General features: G+C 45.2%; 1 protein-coding gene across 1 annotated transcript; it reads left to right on the top strand.

Annotated features, from left to right (window-relative positions):
- The first annotated feature begins 8,555 nt into the window (after positions 1 to 8,555).
- Positions 8,556 to 15,383, top strand: LOC141129631 (cystatin 10-like). The gene is made up of 3 exons (XM_073617725.1): positions 8,556 to 8,759; positions 12,449 to 12,550; positions 15,294 to 15,383. The coding sequence occupies exons 1-3, from the start codon at positions 8,556 to 8,558 to the stop codon at positions 15,381 to 15,383; spliced, it is 396 nt and encodes a 131-aa protein (XP_073473826.1).
- Positions 15,384 to 20,112: the final 4,729 nt, after the last annotated feature.

Genomic DNA, 20,112 nt, shown 5'->3' with positions numbered 1-20,112 from the left:
CTACTATATAGGCTATAAGAGTTAATAATCTGGATAGCGGCTAGCACTGATCACGTCCCATACGCTCGCGCTGACCAAGTAAACTACAGAAGAAAGTGCCGCGCTATCTAGATCTTACCCCATGTGACCACCACATAGGCTAGTGCTAATATCTACACCGATTGATGAATATTAAATCATACATTACTGTTGTAGTACATACTACAATCATTGCAGATTATACCTCGTGACAATAAAGTGATCATGTACAAAAATGAGATAAATATAGTGCATACACTTATCTCTTCAGACAGTGCTTAATAAAGTGCTTCAATGATAAAAAAACTAAAATAATTTCAGTGCACCAATAGTGCTAATGTGCAAAATTCTTCGTGCAGGATCATCGCGTTAAATGAAAAACATAAAGTTCCATTCCAACTCAATGCAATCCACTGATTCTATTGGAAATAACCAAACATGCGCTTGTGTTCGCCCTTGTGCTCCCCCTTTGGTATATGCGCTCGCCTTGGAGCGTGTGACCTTGCAGCTAAGCTCGGTCAAAACACGCTTCTGAACCAACCCTGGGTTTTCAATGTCTGTACTTTGATCCTGGGCTGGTTAATTGTGCGTTTTTCCACATAGAAATATGACAGAGGAAACTTGGTAGTATAATACCGTCTTGTATTTTTTATTGAAAAAATAACAGACGTCCCTTTCATGGGGTACTCACATTTAGTGGGTGCTGCAGTGCACCACTCTATACGAATGCCGAACAGTCGTTAAAAAACGCTGAGACGATGTGTCCCTCACTTACTGAGAACGCTCTGCCGTCTCGCACACCGTCCTGTCCCCTCCCCAACGCGTGTCGATACCGGGAAATGACGTATCTTCCTCAGGGGGAATTCTATTGGGGGGATGTGGTGTCAATCATTATATAGTGTCGTCGCGGACATTTTTTTTTTGTAGCCCACAGACACTCTATTGCTTAATATATGATCGCGGCCATTTTCTTGTAGACCTAAGCGCTCATTTGTATACATATATGCATGCCGGCTTCTCGTCCCTGTTGCAAGAACATATCACAACAGAAAACAGCATATACAATAGCGTCCACGTTCCCAGATACTAATAAATTACTGGCATCAAGCTAGCTAATGCTAGGGAATCCAAATAATTAATAATGGATTCATCCTACTCACGTGTTGTTAACCTCTATGGGTATTATGATGTCATAATATTCACCCCTATTATGCATCTAATTGTACATCTTCCATCCAGGATCCATTCCACCCTAATTGACAAACCACTCCCAGTATGGATCAGATATGGTTCATATCTTACATATTTAACTGTTACTAACTAAACATTTGGGATTAAACTCTTTGTTTAGCCCCCCCCCCCCCACCGGCGCCAAGGAACCCAACTGGTGTATCCACCAAGATTCTTCCTTACTGATCTCTCTTATGTAACTGGACCCCCTCCAATGTCGTTTAGGGGCCCCAAAATTGCATCCCTGCTGTATTTTGATTGTGAATGTCCCTAAAGTGTATTGATAAGTGATGCTTGTCAAAACCCTTGCAAATATTCCTCACATCTTCTTCCATCCTGACTTTTAACGCCCTTTTAGTTCTTCCAACATAGATTAAATTGCAAGGGCATTTGATGGCGTATACCACCCTAATGGTATCACATGAGATAAAGTCTCTAATAGTATATAAATGTTGAGTTTTCGGGTTAGTGAACGTTTTCACTTTCCTGATGTTATTTGGAACCCTTCTACAACTATAGCTTCTCCCACATCCATGGAAGCCTTTGACATCCCAGAACATCATTGGTTTGGATATGGGTGGCCCAACAATATTATGTACTAGTTTGTCTCCCAAATTCGGGACATGTTTGTAAACAATCCTTGGTTTCTCTGGTAGGCTCCTATGCCTTGTACACACGATCAGACATTGATCGGACATTCCGACAACAAAATCCATGGATTTTTTTCCGATGGATGTTGGCTCAAACTTGTCTTGCATACACACGGTCACACACAAAGTTGGTCGGAAATTACGAACGTCAAGAACGTGGTGACGTACAACACGTACAATGAGCCGAGAAAAATGAAGTTCAATAGCCAGTGCGGCTCTTCTGCTTGATCCCGAGCAGGAGTGGCACTTTGTGCGTCAGAATTGTGTACAACAGATTTTGTTGTCGGAAAATTTGAGATCCAGATCTCAAATTTTGTGTGACGGAAATTCCGATGGAAAATGTCCGATGGAGCCTACACACGGTCAGAATTTCCGACAAGGTCCCATCGAACATTTTCCATAGGAAAATCCGACCGTGTGTACGGGGCATAAGTTGTATATCTTGTTTAAGAAGCCCCCAATATCTACTAATAATCTTTTCCACATCTTTGTTCTGTAAATTATAGTCTAAGACAGGGGTGGACTGACAACTCATGAACATTCGCTTTCCTAACACTGAACCGCCTCTCAGCCAATCAGGTGCTCGGGTCTGTTACCTGTCACCTGATTGGCTGAAATGTCAGGCGCTGTGATTGGACGCCTATCGCAGAGGACGGGAAGGGACGACGGGAGAAGACATTGAGGAGCGTGGAGGACACCGGACACCACTCGCCGCCTGCCGCCGTGACCCGCTGCCCCACTGAGACAAGGTAAGTGCCGGGCGGGCATGGGATGCACGCTGGCAGCATTTGATGGGCAAAGTAGCGGCAATTGATAGGCACGCTGGCAGCAATTGATGGGCACAGTAGCGGCAATTGATGGGCACACTGGCAGCAATTGATGGGCACAGTAGCGGCAATTGATGGGCACATTGTCAGCAATTGATGGGCACACTGGCAGCAACTGAGGGGCACAGTAGTGGCAAATTATGAGCACACTGGCAGCAATTGATGGGCACACTGGCAGCAACTGATGGGCACAGTGTCAGCAATTGATGGGCACACTGGAAAGCAATTGATGGACACAGTAGCGGTAATTGATGAGCACAGTAACGGCAATTTATGGGTACAGTGGCTGCGTTTGGTGGGCACAGTGGCTGCATTTGATGGCACAGTGGCGGCAATTGATGGCACAGTGGCTTCGTTTGATGGGGCACAGTGGCTACGTTTGATGGCACAGTGGCGGCAATTGATGGGCACAGTGGCTGCGTTTGATGGCACAGTGGCGGCAATTGATGGGCACAGTGGCTGCGTTTGATGGCACAGTGGCGGCAATTGATGGGCACAGTAGCGGCAATTTATGGGTACAGTGGCTGCGTTTGATGGGCACAGTGGCAGCATTTGATGACACAGTGGTGGCAATTGATGGCACAGTGCCGGCAATTGATGGCACAGTGGCTGCGTTTGATGGGGCACAGTGGCTACGTTTGATGGCACAGTGGCGGCAATTGATGGGCACAGTGGCTGCGTTTGATGGCACAGTGGCGGCAATTGATGGGCACAGTGGCTGCATTTGATGGGCACAGTGGCTGCGTTTGATGGCACAGTGGCTGCGTTTGATGGGCACAGTAGCGGCAATTTATTGGTACAGTGGCAGCAATTGATGGCACAGCGGCTGCATTTGATGGGCACAGTGGCTGCAATTGATGTTTTTTTTTTCAGTTTGTTTAAGCCCCACCAGAAATTTTGAGCACCAGCTGCCACTGTACAGTATACATACAGTATATATACACACACACACAATTACACACACACACACACACACACACACACACACACACACCAGCACATTTCACCCAAAAACCAGCCTGATTGAACACACTGCTGCCCCCATCTCCTGGCATGCTGGGACTTGTAGTGCCCCAGCAGCTCACAGACACATTAGGTGCTAATACAGGAGAGGAGGGGACTGTGCCTGTGTAGTGGTGGGCAGGTAATGAGTAGGGAGATGTAGTAGAGATTGGGGGAGACATTCATGTTCTTCCTCCATGAGCATTGCACTTCTCACACACAAAATCGATCTAATAGCCTCAGAGACAGGAGGAGCCCTGCTAGAGGAAACACATCCTCCCTCCCTCTCTGCTCACCAGGGTAATCCACTGACTACAATCCATTTTGTAAAGCTCAGCCAGCTTACCTTATCAGGCAGCAGCCCCTCCCACACTGCAAGCTGTCCCCGCCTCCTTCTCCTTCAGCAGTCGGCATCTCCTGCTCCTGTGTCAAAAAAGCCGCGCTGTGGAAAGGGGGCGTGTAACGCGTGTTCCTATTGGCTGAGGGGGCAGTGCAGAGGCGGAGCAGATATAATCTCGGGATTTTCACATCAAGATGATGTCAGTGTCTGACATTTCAGGGACAGATGTAAAAATACACAGATTTTTACATACTGTCCCTAGTTTTACTGAGGCTGACCACCCTGATGGGACCCCCTAGTGGCATGGGGCCCTTGGTCAGTGCCCGAGTGCCCGAATGGTCAGTCCGCCCCTGGTCTAAGACTATACAAGTTCCCATATTGTCCTTACTATTAAGGACAATATTAATTGACAATAGTAAGGACAATATGGGAACTTGTATAGTCTAATGCTGCGTACACACGATCGGACATTCCGACAACAAAATCCATGTTTTTTCCGACGGATGTTGGCTCAAACTTGTCTTGCATACACACGGTCACACAAATGTTGTCGCACATTCCGAACGTGAGAACGCGGTGACGTACAAGACATACGACGAGCCGAGAAAAATGAAGTTCAATAGCCAGTGCTGCTCTTCTGCTTGATTCCGAGCATGCGTGGAATTTTGTGCGTCGGAATTGTGTACACACGATCGGAATTTCCGACAACGGATTCTGTTGTCGGAAAATTTGAGATCCAGATCTCAAATTTTGTTTGTCGGAGATTCCGACGTAAAATGTCCGACGGAGCCTACACACGGTCGGAATTTCCGACAACGAGCTCCCATCGAACATTTGTTGTTGGCAAATTCCGACCGTGTGTACGCAGCATAAGACTATAATTTACAGAACAAAAATGTGGAAAAGATTATTAGTAGATATTGGGGTGTTCTTAAACAAGATATACAACTAATGCCGCGTACACACGACCAGACTTTCCGGCAGAAAAGGTCCGACGGAATCATTCCATCGGACATTCCGATCATGTGTGGGCTTCATCGGACCTTTTCTTTCGAAAATTCTGACGGACCTAGAAATAGAACATGTTTCAAATCTTTCCGACAGAATTGGTTCCTATCGGGAAAACCGGTCGTCTGTATGCTGTTCCGATGGACCAAAAACTACGCATGCTCTGAAGCAAGTACGAGACGGAAGCTATTGGCTACTGGCTATTGAACTTCCTTTTTTCTAGTCCCGTCGTACGTGTTGTACGTCACCACGCTCTGGACGGTCGGACTTTAGTGTGATCGTGTGTAGGCAAGACAGTTTCAGTGGAACTCCCTCGGAAAGTCCTTCAGAGTTTATTCTGATTCCAGTCGTGTGTACGCGGCCTACCAGAGAAACCTAAGATTGTTTACAAACGTGCCCCGAATTTGAGAGACAAACTAGTACATAATATTGTTGAGCCACCCATATCCAAGCCAATGATGTTCTGGGATGTCAAAGGCTTCCATGGATGTGGGAGATGCTATAGTTGCAGAAGGGTTCCAAATAACATCAGGAAAGTGAAAGTCACTTTATTAGATGCCCAGAAGTTGATATAAAGTCGTATCGTCTGGAAATCAGCACAAGTCACTTTTATGGAAATATGAATATTGGACAATGGAAAATTTCTCATTATATATTGATCTAATGGACTTTTTTATTTATTATTGTCATATATTTCATATACATTTTTTTTTAGTTTGATTCACTTGTCAACATACAATTCATTTTTTCCACAGTTTATTATTAAGTATCAAAAATAGAGCATACAACGGCATAAAATATCATATAAAATTTCAAAGTACAGAAGACAAAACTGTTATTATTTTATCTACCCGATCCCTCCCAACCTATTCCCACCCACCCTCCCACACACCACTAACTTATTAGTTATGCATATATTTCTATTAGTCAAATGGCCAAAAAAGGTGAGGGGGGAAAACATCTCCCCGGGCAGGAGAAATATAAGAGAGAAAAACATCCAAGACCTCGTAGGGGTGGGAAGCAGGAACAAGTGAGTGGCGAGGAACGAGAGAGAGAGTCCTCCACCATCCCCTTATAGGGGGTACCTCATCTCGTCCAGCCAAGGCCTCCACATTCTTTCAAACTTATTATAATTACTATGCCTAATACATCTCGCCCTCTCACTCCAAACCATTGAGTTAATGGTCTCAACCCAGCTCTCCATTGATGGGGGGGGGGTCAGTGCCTGCCATTTCTGTGCTATTCATTTCCTCGCCTGAAACAGGCATCTCAACACTACTTCAATGGCGCCAGTCGGGACTCTACCTTCTTCCCAGCTTCCTAATGGGCAGGTCTTGACCTCCGGTTCTAGTGTGGTCCCAAAAGTTTGATTTATCCTAGTTACTATCTCTGCCCAGTATCTAAATAGCTTGGGACACTTCCACACCATATGGATCAGATCTCATGATGCCTTACATCTGGGGCACTCATCATTTTGTTTCCTTTCAAAATTTAAACATTTTTTGGGGGGTATAATAAACTCTATGAATTAGGAACAAATGGGATACCTTCTACGAGGGAGAGATCGAGACCAAGTCTCCACATTCTATTAGCCTATTATTAACTTCAGCTATAAACTTTGTGATGACGCACCATTTTTGATGTGGGTACAGAGTGCTTTTATTTTCATATAGGTACTTACCAATAGGATTTAATCATACTTTCATCCCTATTCATCCTGAACAGACGACACATAAATAGGAACCCATCATAGAGTCATACGGGACGTGATCAGTGCTAGCCGCTATCCAGATTATTAACTCTTAGACCCCTTTCACACTGGGGCGGTTTGCAGAAGTAGCGCCTGCAAACCGACCTGAAACTGCCGCTGCTGTCTCTCCAGTGTGCCGCTGCTGTCTCCCCAAGGGCTTTCACACTGGAGCGGTGCGCTGGCAGGAGAGGAAAAAAAACTCCTGCAAACAACATCTTTGGAGCGGTGTATTCACCGCTCTTTCACCGCTCCTGCCCATTGAAATCAATGGGGCAGCGCGGCTTTACATCCGGCATAGCACCGCTTTGCGGGCGGTTTTAACCCTTTTTTGGCCGCTAGCAGGGGTTAAAACCGCTCCGCTAGTGGCCGAATACTGCCGCTGAAACGACGGTAAAGCGGTGCTAAAAATAGCACCGTTTTACCGCCGACGCCCACACCGCCCCAGTGTGAAAGGGGCCTTTGATCCCTTTCACACTGCGGCGTTTTTCAGGCGTTTTTCAGGCGCTTTGGGCCCCTTTCACACTGGGGCGGTTTGCAGGCGCTATTGCGCTAATAATAGCACCTGCAAACCGACCCGAAACAGCCGCTGCTTTCATTCCAGTGTGAAAGCCCCGAGGGCTCTCACACTGGAGCGGTGCACTGGCAGGACAGGAAAAAAAAAGTCCTGCTAGCAGCATCTTCGGAGCGGTGAAGGAGCGGTGTATACACCGCTCCTGCCCATTGAAATCAATGGGACAGCGCGGCTATACCGCCGGCAAAGCGTCTCTGCAGTGGTGGTTTTTAACCCTTTCTCGGCCCCGCTGGCGGCCGAATACCGACGGTAAATCGCCGCTTACAATAGCGGTGCTTTCCTGCCAACACTGCCCCCCGCCCCAGTGTGAAAGGGGCCTTAACGTTAAAAAAAGCGCCTGTAAAGCGCCTGAAAGAAGCCTCATCTGCAATCCCAATGTGAAAGCCCGAGCCCTTTCACACTGCCAGCGCCCGAAAAAACGCTGGTAAAGTGCCGCTTAGGACCCCTTTCACACTGGGGGGTTTTTCGGGGCGCTGGCAGTGGGAAAGGGCTCGTTCCACTGGCGCACCCAGCCCGGTGGCAAAAACACGAAAGCGCTGCCAAGAAGCTGCTTGCAGGACTTTTTTTGACGCCCTGCCAGCGCAGCGCCCCCAGTGTGAAAGAAAGCACTCGGGCTCCCACATTGGGATTGCAGATGAGGCTTCTTTCAGGCGCTTTTTTAAACGCTAAAGTGCCTGAAAAACGCCTGAAAAACGCCCCCAGTGTGAAAGGGGTCTTATAGCATATTTGGTAGCTCGCAAGAATTCTCTTATTATTTAGTACTCACTTTTGTTGCCAGTGGTTTAGACATTAATGGCTGTGTGTTGAGTTATTTTGAGGGGACAGAAAATTTACACTGTTATACAAGCTGTACACTCACTACTTTACATTGTAGACAAGTGTCATTTCTTCAGTGTTGTCACATGAAAAGATAGAAGGAAAGATTTACAAAAATGTGAGGGGTGTACTTACTTTTGTGAGATGCTGTATCTGTGTTCAGATTGCCAGCCCCATTATCCTCCCTCCTGATCTCTAGTGCCTGCCAAGGTGAGGTGGCACGGCATGTGAATGGCTCCTGGTCAGAGACAATGTATCCTGGGAGGAGATCAGGTCTTATATATGGGAACATTCCTCCCCTCCGATCCTCCGTCAGAGAGTGCTGGTGATAGTGGAAACCATCATGGCTGCTCTTGGAGCTCTTATCATTTTCTTGCTGTGGGCTCCCCTGACTCTCAGTCGGGATATAGTAGGAGGGTGGGAATCTGCTGACAAGAATAGCAAAGATGTGCAAGACGTAGCGACATTCTGTGTCTCTGAGTACAACCAGAAGAGCGATTGTAACTACCTGGCCAAGATGATTTCCCTCGAAGACGCTTCCCAGCAGGTAATGTGTTTGTTGGGGGGGGAACTGAACTCACTGTAGGCATTCAGTCTTGTGCATGGGGCATGGGAGAAAATATATCCCGTCCTACGGTGGTCTTTATATGTGTGTGGTGTATTATTGGGGGGGGGGGGACTGTACTCACTGTAGGCATTCAGTCTTGTGCATGGGGCATGGGAGAAAATATATCCCGTCCTACGGTGGTCTTTATATGTGTGTGGTGTATTATTGGGGGGGGGGGACTGTACTCACTGTAGGCATTCAGTCTTGTGCATGGGGCATGGGAGAAAATATATCCCATCCTACGGTGGTCTTTATATGTGTGTGGTGTATTATTGGGGGGGGGGGACTGTACTCACTGTAGGCATTCAGTCTTGTGCATGGGGCATGGGAGAAAATATATCCCGTCCTACGGTGGTCTTTATATGTGTGTGGTGTATTATTGGGGGGGGGGGACTGTACTCACTGTAGGCATTCAGTCTTGTGCATGGGGCATGGGAGAAAATATATCCCGTCCTACGGTGGTCTTTATATGTGTGTGGTGTATTATTGGGGGGGGGGGACTGTACTCACTGTAGGCATTCAGTCTTGTGCATGGGGCATGGGAGAAAATATATCCCATCCTATGGTGGTCTTTATATGTGTGTGGTGTATTATTGGGGGGGGGGGGGCTGTACTCACTGTAGGCATTCAGTCTTGTGCATGGGGCATGGGAGAAAATATATCCCGTCCTACGGTGGTCTTTATATGTGTGTGGTGTATTATTGGGGGGGGGGGGCTCAGTACTCAAGGTTTACGGTCCCTGTAACTATATTCTCTCCCAATACTTGTTAAATATATCAACTGTAACAAATTTTGTAACAATGTAACAATTTGTAAAAATGTAACAGGTTTTACAAAAAAAAAAAAAATTTTTACAAAATGTTTACACTGTCCATCCCACTAAAGGGTTACAGACATCAAGGCCTGCAATACAATGGTACATTTTTTTATATTTTGTGTTTGTTTTCTGTCAAACGATCCAAACGTTTGAAGTTTATTTTAAAGTTTGGGGTGGAGGAACTTGACTGGGCTACACAGAGTCCTGACCTCAACCCGATAGAACACCTTTGGGATGAATTAGAGCGGGGACTGTGAGCCAGACCTTCTCTTCCAACATCAGTGCCTGACCTCACAAATGCTCTTCTGGAAGAATGGTCAAACATTCCCATAGACACACTCCTAAACCTTGTGGACAAGTAGAGCACAGGTCTAGCAACATGTAGCTGGGTGAAGCACTCAGAGACTCATAAAAGTACTGGTAGGACACAGAGAACAGACTGGAAGTACACAGGGAATGTATGAGACTCTGGCAGCAATGGGGAACTGCATTCACTAGGCTGTAGGTAACATAGTGGGAGTGGAGGAAATCACACAGGAGAAACACAGGATGACAGTGCACAGATACTGATAATAAGAGACCTCCTCACAGGGGGGGCCCTAACAGGGACCTGATGTAAGGAGGGACACTGATGGGGACCTGATGTAAGGGGAACTCCAGTGGAGACCTGATGTAAGGAGGGACACTGATGGGGACCTGATGTAAGGGGAACTCCAGTGGAGACCTGATGTAAGTAGGAACTCTGATGGGGTACCTGATCTAAGGGGAACTCTTATGGGGACTTGATGTAAAGTGGGACTTTGATAGAGGACCTGATATAAGGGGAATTCTAATGGGGACCCTGATGTATGGGGGACTCTGATGGAGAACCTGATGTAAAGGGTGCTCTAAGGGAGACCTGATATAAGGAGGATCACTGATGGGGACCTGATGAAAGTGGGGACTCCAATGGAGACCTGATATAAGGAGGGACACTGATGGGGACCTGATGAAAGTGGGGACTCCAATGGAGACCTGATATAAGGAGGGACACTGTTGGGGACCTGATGAAAGGGAGGACTCCAATGGAGACCTGATATAAGGAGGGAAACTGATTGGGACCTGATGAAAGGGAGGACTCCAATGGAGACCTGTGTTGTATATGTTGTAATATGTTCACCGATTTATGTGGGACATTGTTGTGTGTATGTACACATGCAGTCAATGTTGACCAGGCCAGAATGACAATGACAGAATGGTTGATTTGTCCAACTGAATTTTAACAGCTGAAGACTCTTTGATGTGTTAATCTTATGCAAGTCTATTTGAACATCTCAAAGGGTATTCAGGTGGTATCTGTTAATATAATTACACATATCTAAAGGGGACTTGTTGATGTTGATATGCGGGAGTGCAAATTGGGGTGGTTCATGGCTGTTCACGGCTTGGGGTTGTTGTCTGTTTGAAAGACTAAAGCTAATCAAAGTCCTAAATTGAAACGGCCAATCAAATTGCTCAGCCATTCAATATTTAGTGAATATAACACGGCATTCAGTCTATAGGTTTGGGGGAGTGAGGCTCGTCTGTGTATGAGAGAGGCTAGTCTGTGTATGCACACTCGGACCTAAGACATGGGGTTCTGAATTATATTTCCTCTGTCGGATCTTTTTGTCATCTGTGGACTTTGGACTTTGTTCTGTGTTGGAAGTCAATAAAGTGCATCTCTCTGGAAGAATTGGGTTGCTGCGGAAGAGTACTTACATCATCATCATTATAATACCTAAATATTCACTCTCTACCTGCACTCTACATCATATCCACCCAATACATATACTCGATCATTACAACCTGATATAAGGAGGGACACTGATGGGGACCTGATGAAAGGGAGGACTCCAATGGAGACCTGATATAAGGAGGGACACTGATGGGGACCTGATGAAAGGGAGGACTCCAATGGAGACCTGATATAAAGAGGGAAACTGATGGGGACCTGATGAAAGGGAGGACTCCAATGGAGACCTGATATAAGGAGGATCACTGATGGGGACCTGATGAAAGTGGGGACTCCAATGGAGACCTGATATAAGGAGGGACACTGATGGGGACCTGATGAAAGGGAGGACTCCAATGGAGACCTGGTATAAGGAGGATCACTGATGGGGACCTGATGAAAGTGGGGACTCCAATGGAGACCTGATATAAGGAGGGACACTGATGGGGACCTGATGAAAGGGAGGACTCCAATGGAGACCTGATATAAGGAGGATCACTGATGGGGACCTGATGAAAGTGGGGACTCCAATGGAGACCTGATATAAGGAGGGACACTGATGGGGACCTGATGTAAGAAAGGAGTGTGATGGGGATCATGATATGTGGGGAAACTGTGATGGGGTCCTGATGTAAGGGGGTCTCTAACAGGGACCTGATGTAAGTAGGGACTCTGATGGGGAACCTAATGTAAGAGGTGCTCTAATGGAGACCTTATGTAAGGAGGAACACAGATGGGGACCTGATGTAAGGAGGGACTGTGATGAAGGACCTGATTTAAGGAGGAACTCTGATAGGGCTCTGATAGGGACCCTGATGTAAGGGGGGACTCTGATGGGGACACTGATGTAAGGGGTGCTTTAATAGGGACCTGATGTAAGAAGGGACTCTGATGGGGAACCTGATGTAAGGAAGGATTTGACAAGGGTGACTCTGAAGGGGATTTTTTCGGCCCAGGAATATTTGTAAAATATACTCTGTGGTCCTCATACTGAACAATTTGGAGACTTCTGCCTTAGAACACAGTAATAATTTTCATTTTATTTTTATACTTCTATAGGTAGTTGCTGGAATGAACTATAACCTGACCATAGTGCTGGTAGAAACAAATTGCATGAAGAAAAGTAAAAATTCTAAATCTTGTGACAAGCCATCGTCCAAGGTACTCAGTTCATCATCTTCTCTTCACATGTCATTCATGTCATGTAAATCTAATATATACAATTATAACACTGATAATTCTGCATCATTTGATAAATACCCGGGGAGTACTTACCTCTCCTGTAGGGTACACATACAATAAGCTGATACACAGGACACCTCACTTTCACAGTTTCATAGGATATAAGAGTCATGATGGGAAAAGGCTTAGGGCATTCCTGGAAAAACAACACTTTTGGTATAAAAAAAAACTTTATTGCATATAATTTATACCAAAAATGACAGATTATCCAATTCCCAAAGCTACCTCGGGGGAAATAATTAAAAACAATCAAAGAAAAATGAATTTAGTTGAACCAACTGAATCAACCCCCCGCCATTCAAAGCCAAATAAAAAAATGGAATTTCTTTAAAAATCAGTTCAGTACCTAAGCCTGAACACAGCAAATGTCCATTGGATAAAGTCAAACCAATTGTGTATTATTTAGCTGGTATGAAGCCTATGCAAAGCATTTTTTGCAATTTGGATATATATAGTGCAAGCGGAAGCAAAAAAGGGAATAACCAATGAAGCCAGGAAGATTCCGCCACAACCCCTAGTCGTTCTCGTAGATCAATTGTTTAGGGTTGCCCAAGCTTGGTGTTGATCTCTTCCACAAAATGGGGGGGTTTCCTTGGTCCCATCCCTTCCCTTCCCTCCATCTGCACACAGCTTGCCATTGTTCTAGGATTGCAACCTCTTTAATGGATTATATATATAGCCTTGCCATTGGGGTCTCTTCATTGTTCGATCTTTAGTGATGGGTGTAGGCTATCCTATAAAACAATAATAATACACTAAATCCTTTTGATGTACATCATGTCATTGATGCCAAGAATGTGTATGAACTTCCCAATTTAGGGCTCAGAATTTTTTGGGGGGCACTTTGAACCTTCATTTGTAGATATTGAAGTATAAACCTCCTGACGTAAGGGCTCCGAATGTTTGGGGGCACTTTCTATATGAACTTCATAGTGAGTACACCCCTCACATTTCTGTAAATCTTTTCTTCTATCTTTTCATGTGACAACACTGAAGAAATGACACTTGTCTACAATGTAAAGTAGTGAGTGTACAGCTTGTATAACAGTGTAAATTTGCTGTCCCCTCAAAATAACTCAACACACAGCCATTAATGTCTAAACCGCTGGCAACAAAAGTGAGTACACCCCTAAGTGAAAATGTCCAAATTGGGCCCAATTAGCCATTTTCCCTCCCTGGTGTCATGTGACTCGTTAGTGTTACGAGATCTCAGGTGTGAATGGGGAGCAGGTGTGTTAAATTTGGTGTTATCGCTCTCACTCTTTCATACTGGTCACTGGAAGTACAACATGGCACCTCATGGCAAAGAACTCTCTGAGGATCTGAAAAAAAGAATTGTTGCTCTACATAAAGATGGCCTAGGCTATAAGAAGATTCCCAAGACCCTGATACTGAGCTACAGCACGGTGGACAAGACCATACAGTGGTATAACAGGACAGGTTCCACTCAGAACAGGCCTCGCCATGGTCCACCAAAGAAGTTGAGGGCACGTGCTCAGCGTCATATCCAGAGGTTGTCTTTGGGAAATAGACATATGAGTGCTGCCAGCATTGCTGCAGAGGTTGTAGGGGGGGGGTCAGCCTGTCAGTGCTCAGACCATACGCCGCACACTGCATCAAATTGGTCTGCATGGCTGTCATTCCAGAAGGAAGCCTCTTATAAAGATGATGCACAAGAAAGTCCGCAAACAGTTTTCTGAAGACCAGCAGACTAAGGACATGGATTACTGGAACCATGTCCTGTGGTCTGATGAGACCAAGATAAACGTATTTGGTTCAGATGGTGACAAGCGTGTGTGGCGGCAACCAGGTGAGGAGGACAAAGACAAGTGTGTCTTGTCTACAGTCAAGCATGGTGGTGGGAGTGTCATGGTCTGGGGCTGCATGAGTGCTGCCGGCACTGGGGGGCTACAGATCATTGAGGGAACCATGAATGCCAACATGTACTGTGACATACTGAAGCAGAGCATGATCCCTTCCCTTCAGAGACTGGGCCACAGGGCAGTATTCCAACATGATAACCATCCCAAACACACCTCCAAGACGACCACTGCCTTGCTAAAGAAGCTGAGGGTAAAGGTGATGGACTGGCCAAACATGTCTCCAGACCTAATCCCTATTGACCATCTGTGGGGCATCCTCAAATGGAAGGTGGAGGAGCACAAGGTCTCTAACATCCACCAGCTCTGTGATGTCGTCATGGAGGAGTGGAAGAGGACTCCAGTGACAACCTGTGAAGCTCTGGTGACCTCCATGCCAAAGTGGGTTAAGACAGTGCTGGAAAATAATGGTGGCCACACAAAATATTGGACCCAATTTGGACATTTTCACTTAGGGGTGTACTCACTTTTGTTGCCAGTGGTTTAGACATTAATGGCTGTGTGTTGAGTTATTTTGAGGGGACAGCAAATTTACACTGTTATACAAGCTGTACACTCACTACTTAACATTTTACAAAAATGTGAGGGGTGTACTCATTTGTCTTAGATACTGTATATTAAAATAGGAAATTCCTGAATTAGAGCTCAGATTTTTAGGGGGGCAATTTCTATATGAACCTTCATCTGTAGATGATAAAATATGAAATTCCTGACTCAGGGCTCAGAATTTATATACAATTTTGGATTGGTCATTAATTATACTTTATGTTCTTTTTTTGCAGTGTAATATTGAGAAGTGTGTTTGCTTGGTGAATGATGTACGCTGGGAAAAGAAAAGGACACTTAGTAGCCTGAAGTGTACACATCTATAAATACTTTTCCAAGTCTTCCTGGAAAACAGTTTTCCCGTGTCTTCCTAATGGATAACGTGACTACTAATACTTTGAATGTAATCATTTTCATTGTGTTTCTTATAAACATTTTCACTTTGGTAGAGTTTAACTTAATACTGATTCCTAAATTTGAATGTTGCCCGTAAGTGAAAACAGTTTGAGGCAACCTCCTATCTAGAATGGCATAACCTATGTTTGTTCAATACTTCCTATAATAAATAAATTTGGTTCTTATCTGCACTTTATCAAGAAAGTGTAATATATTTAGGTCTGTCTGGTTGACTTTTCTCAAGTGTTTGTTATCCTTTTTTTCTTTTATTGGAGTTACCTACATGGCCATTTGCCCAGAGTTCCACTAAGTTTAGTGGCATTCAAATTGGCCATAAAATATGCAATCAGTGTTTCTCCATCAAGGTTCCTAAGGGTTCCTTGAGCAATGAGTATTACCACCTACCACCTACACTAACCACCAATACAATGGGGCAACTTTCTATTAATCATCATGTAAGGGGGCACCTCTATAATGACCACGACTGTTTAAGGGCACCACAATCATGACTTCTATTATAACAACACATAATAAATGTGCCATTTAGGTCAGTTGGGTTGACATTTCTCTAATGTATGGTAATTTTTTTTTCTGTGGATGGAGGTACTTACATGGCCGTTTGTCCAGAGTTCCTCTAAAGTAAATGGTATTCAAAGAGGTCATAAATTTTTCTCCACCAGGGTTCCTCCTGAGGTTCCTATGGATTCCTAGAGCAATGAGCAATGGTAGATTGATCTACCTCCTACACTGACCACCAATGAAAGGGGGACAACTTTCCATTAATCGCCAATGTAAGGGGCACTTCTACAATGACCACTGATCACAGCTTCTGTTATAACATCACATAATAAATGTGACATTTCGGTCAAAAGAGTTGACATTTCTCTAGTGTATAGTAATTATTTTTTTATGTGGATGGCGTTAATAACATGGCTGCCTGCCCAGTGTTCCCCTAAAATTTGTGGCATTCAAATCCGCCATACATTTTTCAGTCAGTGTTTCTCTACCAGGGTTCATCCAGAGGTTGAGCAGTGAGTATTAGTGGATTGATCTACCACCTAAAATGACCACCAACGCAAAGGGGCATCAACACATAATAAATGTAACACTGAGTCCATCAGATTGACTTCTCAAATGTATGTTAATCCTCATTTTCTGTAGTTGGAGTTACCTACATTGCTGCTTGCCCAGCGTTCCCTTAAAGTTAGTGGTATTCAAAGTGGTCATAAATTTAGCAATCAGCGTTTCTCCACCAGGGTTCCTTCTGAAGTTCCCAAGGGTTCCTTGAGCATAGAGAAATGCTGGATTGATCCACCACCTAAATTATTCACCAATACAAGGAGCAACTTTTCATTAATCACCAATGAAAGGGGCACTTCTGCAATGACCACTAATGTTAGAGGATACCACAATCATGGCTTCTGTTATAACAACACATAATAAATATGACATCTGAGTCCATCAGGTTGACTTCTCAAATGTGTGTTAATCCTCATTTTCTGTAGTTGGAGTTACCAACATTGCTGCTTGCCCAGCATTCCCCTAAAGTTAGTGGTATTCAAAGTGGTCATAAATTTAGCAATCAGCGTTTCTCCACCAGGGTTCCTCCTAAAGTTCCCAGGGGTTCCTTGAGCATAGAGAAATGCTGGATTGATCGACCACCTACATTATCCACCAATACAAGGAGCAACTTTCCATTAATCACCAATGTAAGGGGCAGTTCTGCAATGACCGCTAATGTTAAAGGATACCACAATCATGGCTTCTGCTATAACAACACACAATAAATGTGACATTTAGGTCCATCAGGTTGATTGTCCTCAAATATGTGTTAATCCCCATTTTCCATAGCTGGAGTTACCTACAGTACACGGCCACTTGCCCAGAGTTCTCCTAAAGTTAGTGGCATTCAAACTGGTCATGAATTTTGCAATCAGCGTTTCTCCAACAGGGTTCCTCCTGAGGTTCCTAGGGATTCCTTGGGCAATGTGCAATGAAAGGGTTCAACTTTCCATTAAACCCCAATGTAAGGGGCACTTCTACAATGAACACTGATGTTAGAGAACACCACAATCATGGCTTTTGTTATAACAACACATAATAAACGTGCCATTTAGGTTAAATGAGTTGACATTTCTCTAGTGTATGAGAATTCTTTTCTTCTGTGGCTGGAGTTACTTACATGGCTGCCTGCCCAGAGATCCCCTAAAATTTGTGGCATTCAAATTGGCCATACATTTTGCAATCAGTGTTTCTGTACCAGGGTTCCTCCAGAGGTTGAGAATTGAATATTAGTAGATGGATCTATCACCTACACAGACCACCAACACAAGAGGGCAACTTTCCATTAATCAATAATGTAACAGAGCACTTCTGCAATGACCACTAATGTGAGTTCATCAGGTTGACTTCCCAGATGTGTGTTAATCCTTATTTTCTGTAGTTGGCATTACCTACATGGCTGCTTGCCCAAAGTTCCCTTAAAGTGGTCATACATTTGCAATCAGTGTTTCTCCACCAAGTTCCTCCTGAGGTTCCTAGGGATTCCTAGAGCAACACGACATTGCCGGCCATAGACCTTTGTATACCCAAGGAAGGAATGTCCACACAAGAAGTAGTTTTACTGAACTTTGCTGGTGATATTCAGGAAACGGTATTCCAGTCACATCACAAGGACATACATTCCGGAGTGACATGACACTGCACAGTCAATCACATTCAGTGGATGGTCCTCAGTAGTCACAAGTGAAAGCATGTGCAGCACTTCAGCAGCCATCTCCCTTATACGACGAGCCGAGAAAAATGAAACTCAATAGCCAGTGCTGCTCTTCTGCTTGATTCCGAGCATGCGTGGCACTTTGTGCGTCGGAATTGTGTACACGCTATCGAAATTTGCGCGAACGGATTTTGTTGTCGGAGACTTTGAGAACCAGATCTCAAATTTTGTGCGACGGAAATTCCGATGGAGACTGTCCGATGGAGCCTACGCACGGTCGGAATTTCCGACAACAAGCTCCAATCGCACATTTTATTTTGGAAAGTCCGACCATGTGTACAGGGCATTACAGTCTCTCCTTCACCCGGGGTCATTAATACTCACACGACTGTGCCTTTTGTAGTCATCTTTTTGCTAGGTAGATCTCTCCTGGCAACCCTCCAGGGAAGCAGCCTTAGACATGGATCTCCAGCCTGGCCTAAATGGCCTTCTGCAATCCTCCCCAGCCCTCACCCCCATAAGGGACAGAAAGACTACAGCTGGCTCCTTCTGCATACAGGTCCAGTCCGCCTGGCCTCCTGCCCCACCCAGGGCCTACAAGTGCTGGTTACATGCACATACTGTAGGTGTGGGATGTTTAGCTACAATGCCCCAAGAGCAGGACCGGGACAAGGGGTGGGCAGGAGGGGCACTGCGGTATTGTGGGAGGTGGGAGGGCACTTGATAAGATTGGGGGAAAGGGGATTTTTGTTGGAAGGGAGAATTTGGGGGTGCCAGGGGGTAGGAATTGTTCTAGGAGGGGGAATTTGGGGGGTGGGTGCTAGGAGTGGTGATTTATGGGCATCTGTGTTCGGATCAGGGATGGGGGAAGAGAATTTGTGCTAGGAGTGGGGTTTTTTGTGCTAGAAGAGGTCATATGGTGGGGTGGTGGTGGGGGGAGGCTGTTCTAATAGGGATGATTGGGGGGGATTTGTGCTAGGAGAGGGAATTTGGGGTTGGGGAAATTTATGCTGGGAGGGGGGATTGGGGGGGAGATTTGTGCTAGAAGGGGGGATGTGGAGTGGGGGGAGAGGATGTGTACTTGGAGGGGAAATTTTAGGGTAGAGGAATTTGGCTAGGAATGGTGTTTTTTATTTTTCTGAGGGGGCATTTTTGCTGGGGGAATTTGGGTGATGGGGGGGGGGGGGCAAATATCTGTTCTGGAAGGGGGGTTTCCAACAGGGGGTAGATTTGTACTGGGAGGAGGTGGAATTTATGCTCAGTTTTTTGGGGGGGATTTTGCTGACACATAATGCTCATGGGTATTGGGAAGGGGGGGGGGGGGATGAGGGCACAGTTTGGCATGTTTGCCTTGGGCTCTAGATGACCTTGTCCCAGCACTGCCCAAGAGAGTCTGTATTCCTCTGTATCTGACATACTGTATATATGGGTGTTGAGTCACCCCTGACTTCACTGCAGGAGGGCTCTACCTAAAAGGGGCCCAGCACCTGATGACACTGCCCGCTGTAACTAGACGCTATTCTGGTACAGAGCCACCTAGTGACAAAGTAGCCAACTGCACCTGCCAATACGCAGACTGGCTGGCCTATGTATTTTCTGTTATCAATATTATTATACAGGATTTATATAGCAGTACAATTACAATACATTTCAATACAGAAGGAATAGCAGGGCTTGGCTCATGGAGCTTACAATCAATAATTTTTAAATTTTAGAAGGGGATAACAGCAAGTATGCCCATAAAAGGGCTTAAAAATCTGATAAGGATAACATACAGGGTCAAGCTTATGCAGTAATAAATGTACATAGCCTAAGGTGATACATTAATTATGGATCCATCCTGCCTTGTATCGACGGTTCAGACTTGTGGTGGAGGTGTAATGGTGGGGGGGATATTTTCTTGGCACACTTTGGGCCCCTTAGTATCAATTGAGCATGGATTA

Source organism: Aquarana catesbeiana, linkage group LG02, assembly GCF_042186555.1.
Source record: "Aquarana catesbeiana isolate 2022-GZ linkage group LG02, ASM4218655v1, whole genome shotgun sequence".
In the NCBI taxonomy this organism is placed as follows: domain Eukaryota; kingdom Metazoa; phylum Chordata; class Amphibia; order Anura; family Ranidae; genus Aquarana; species Aquarana catesbeiana.
Note: the sequence above shows the minus strand (reverse complement) of the source record. Positions and strands in the feature narration are given on the sequence as shown.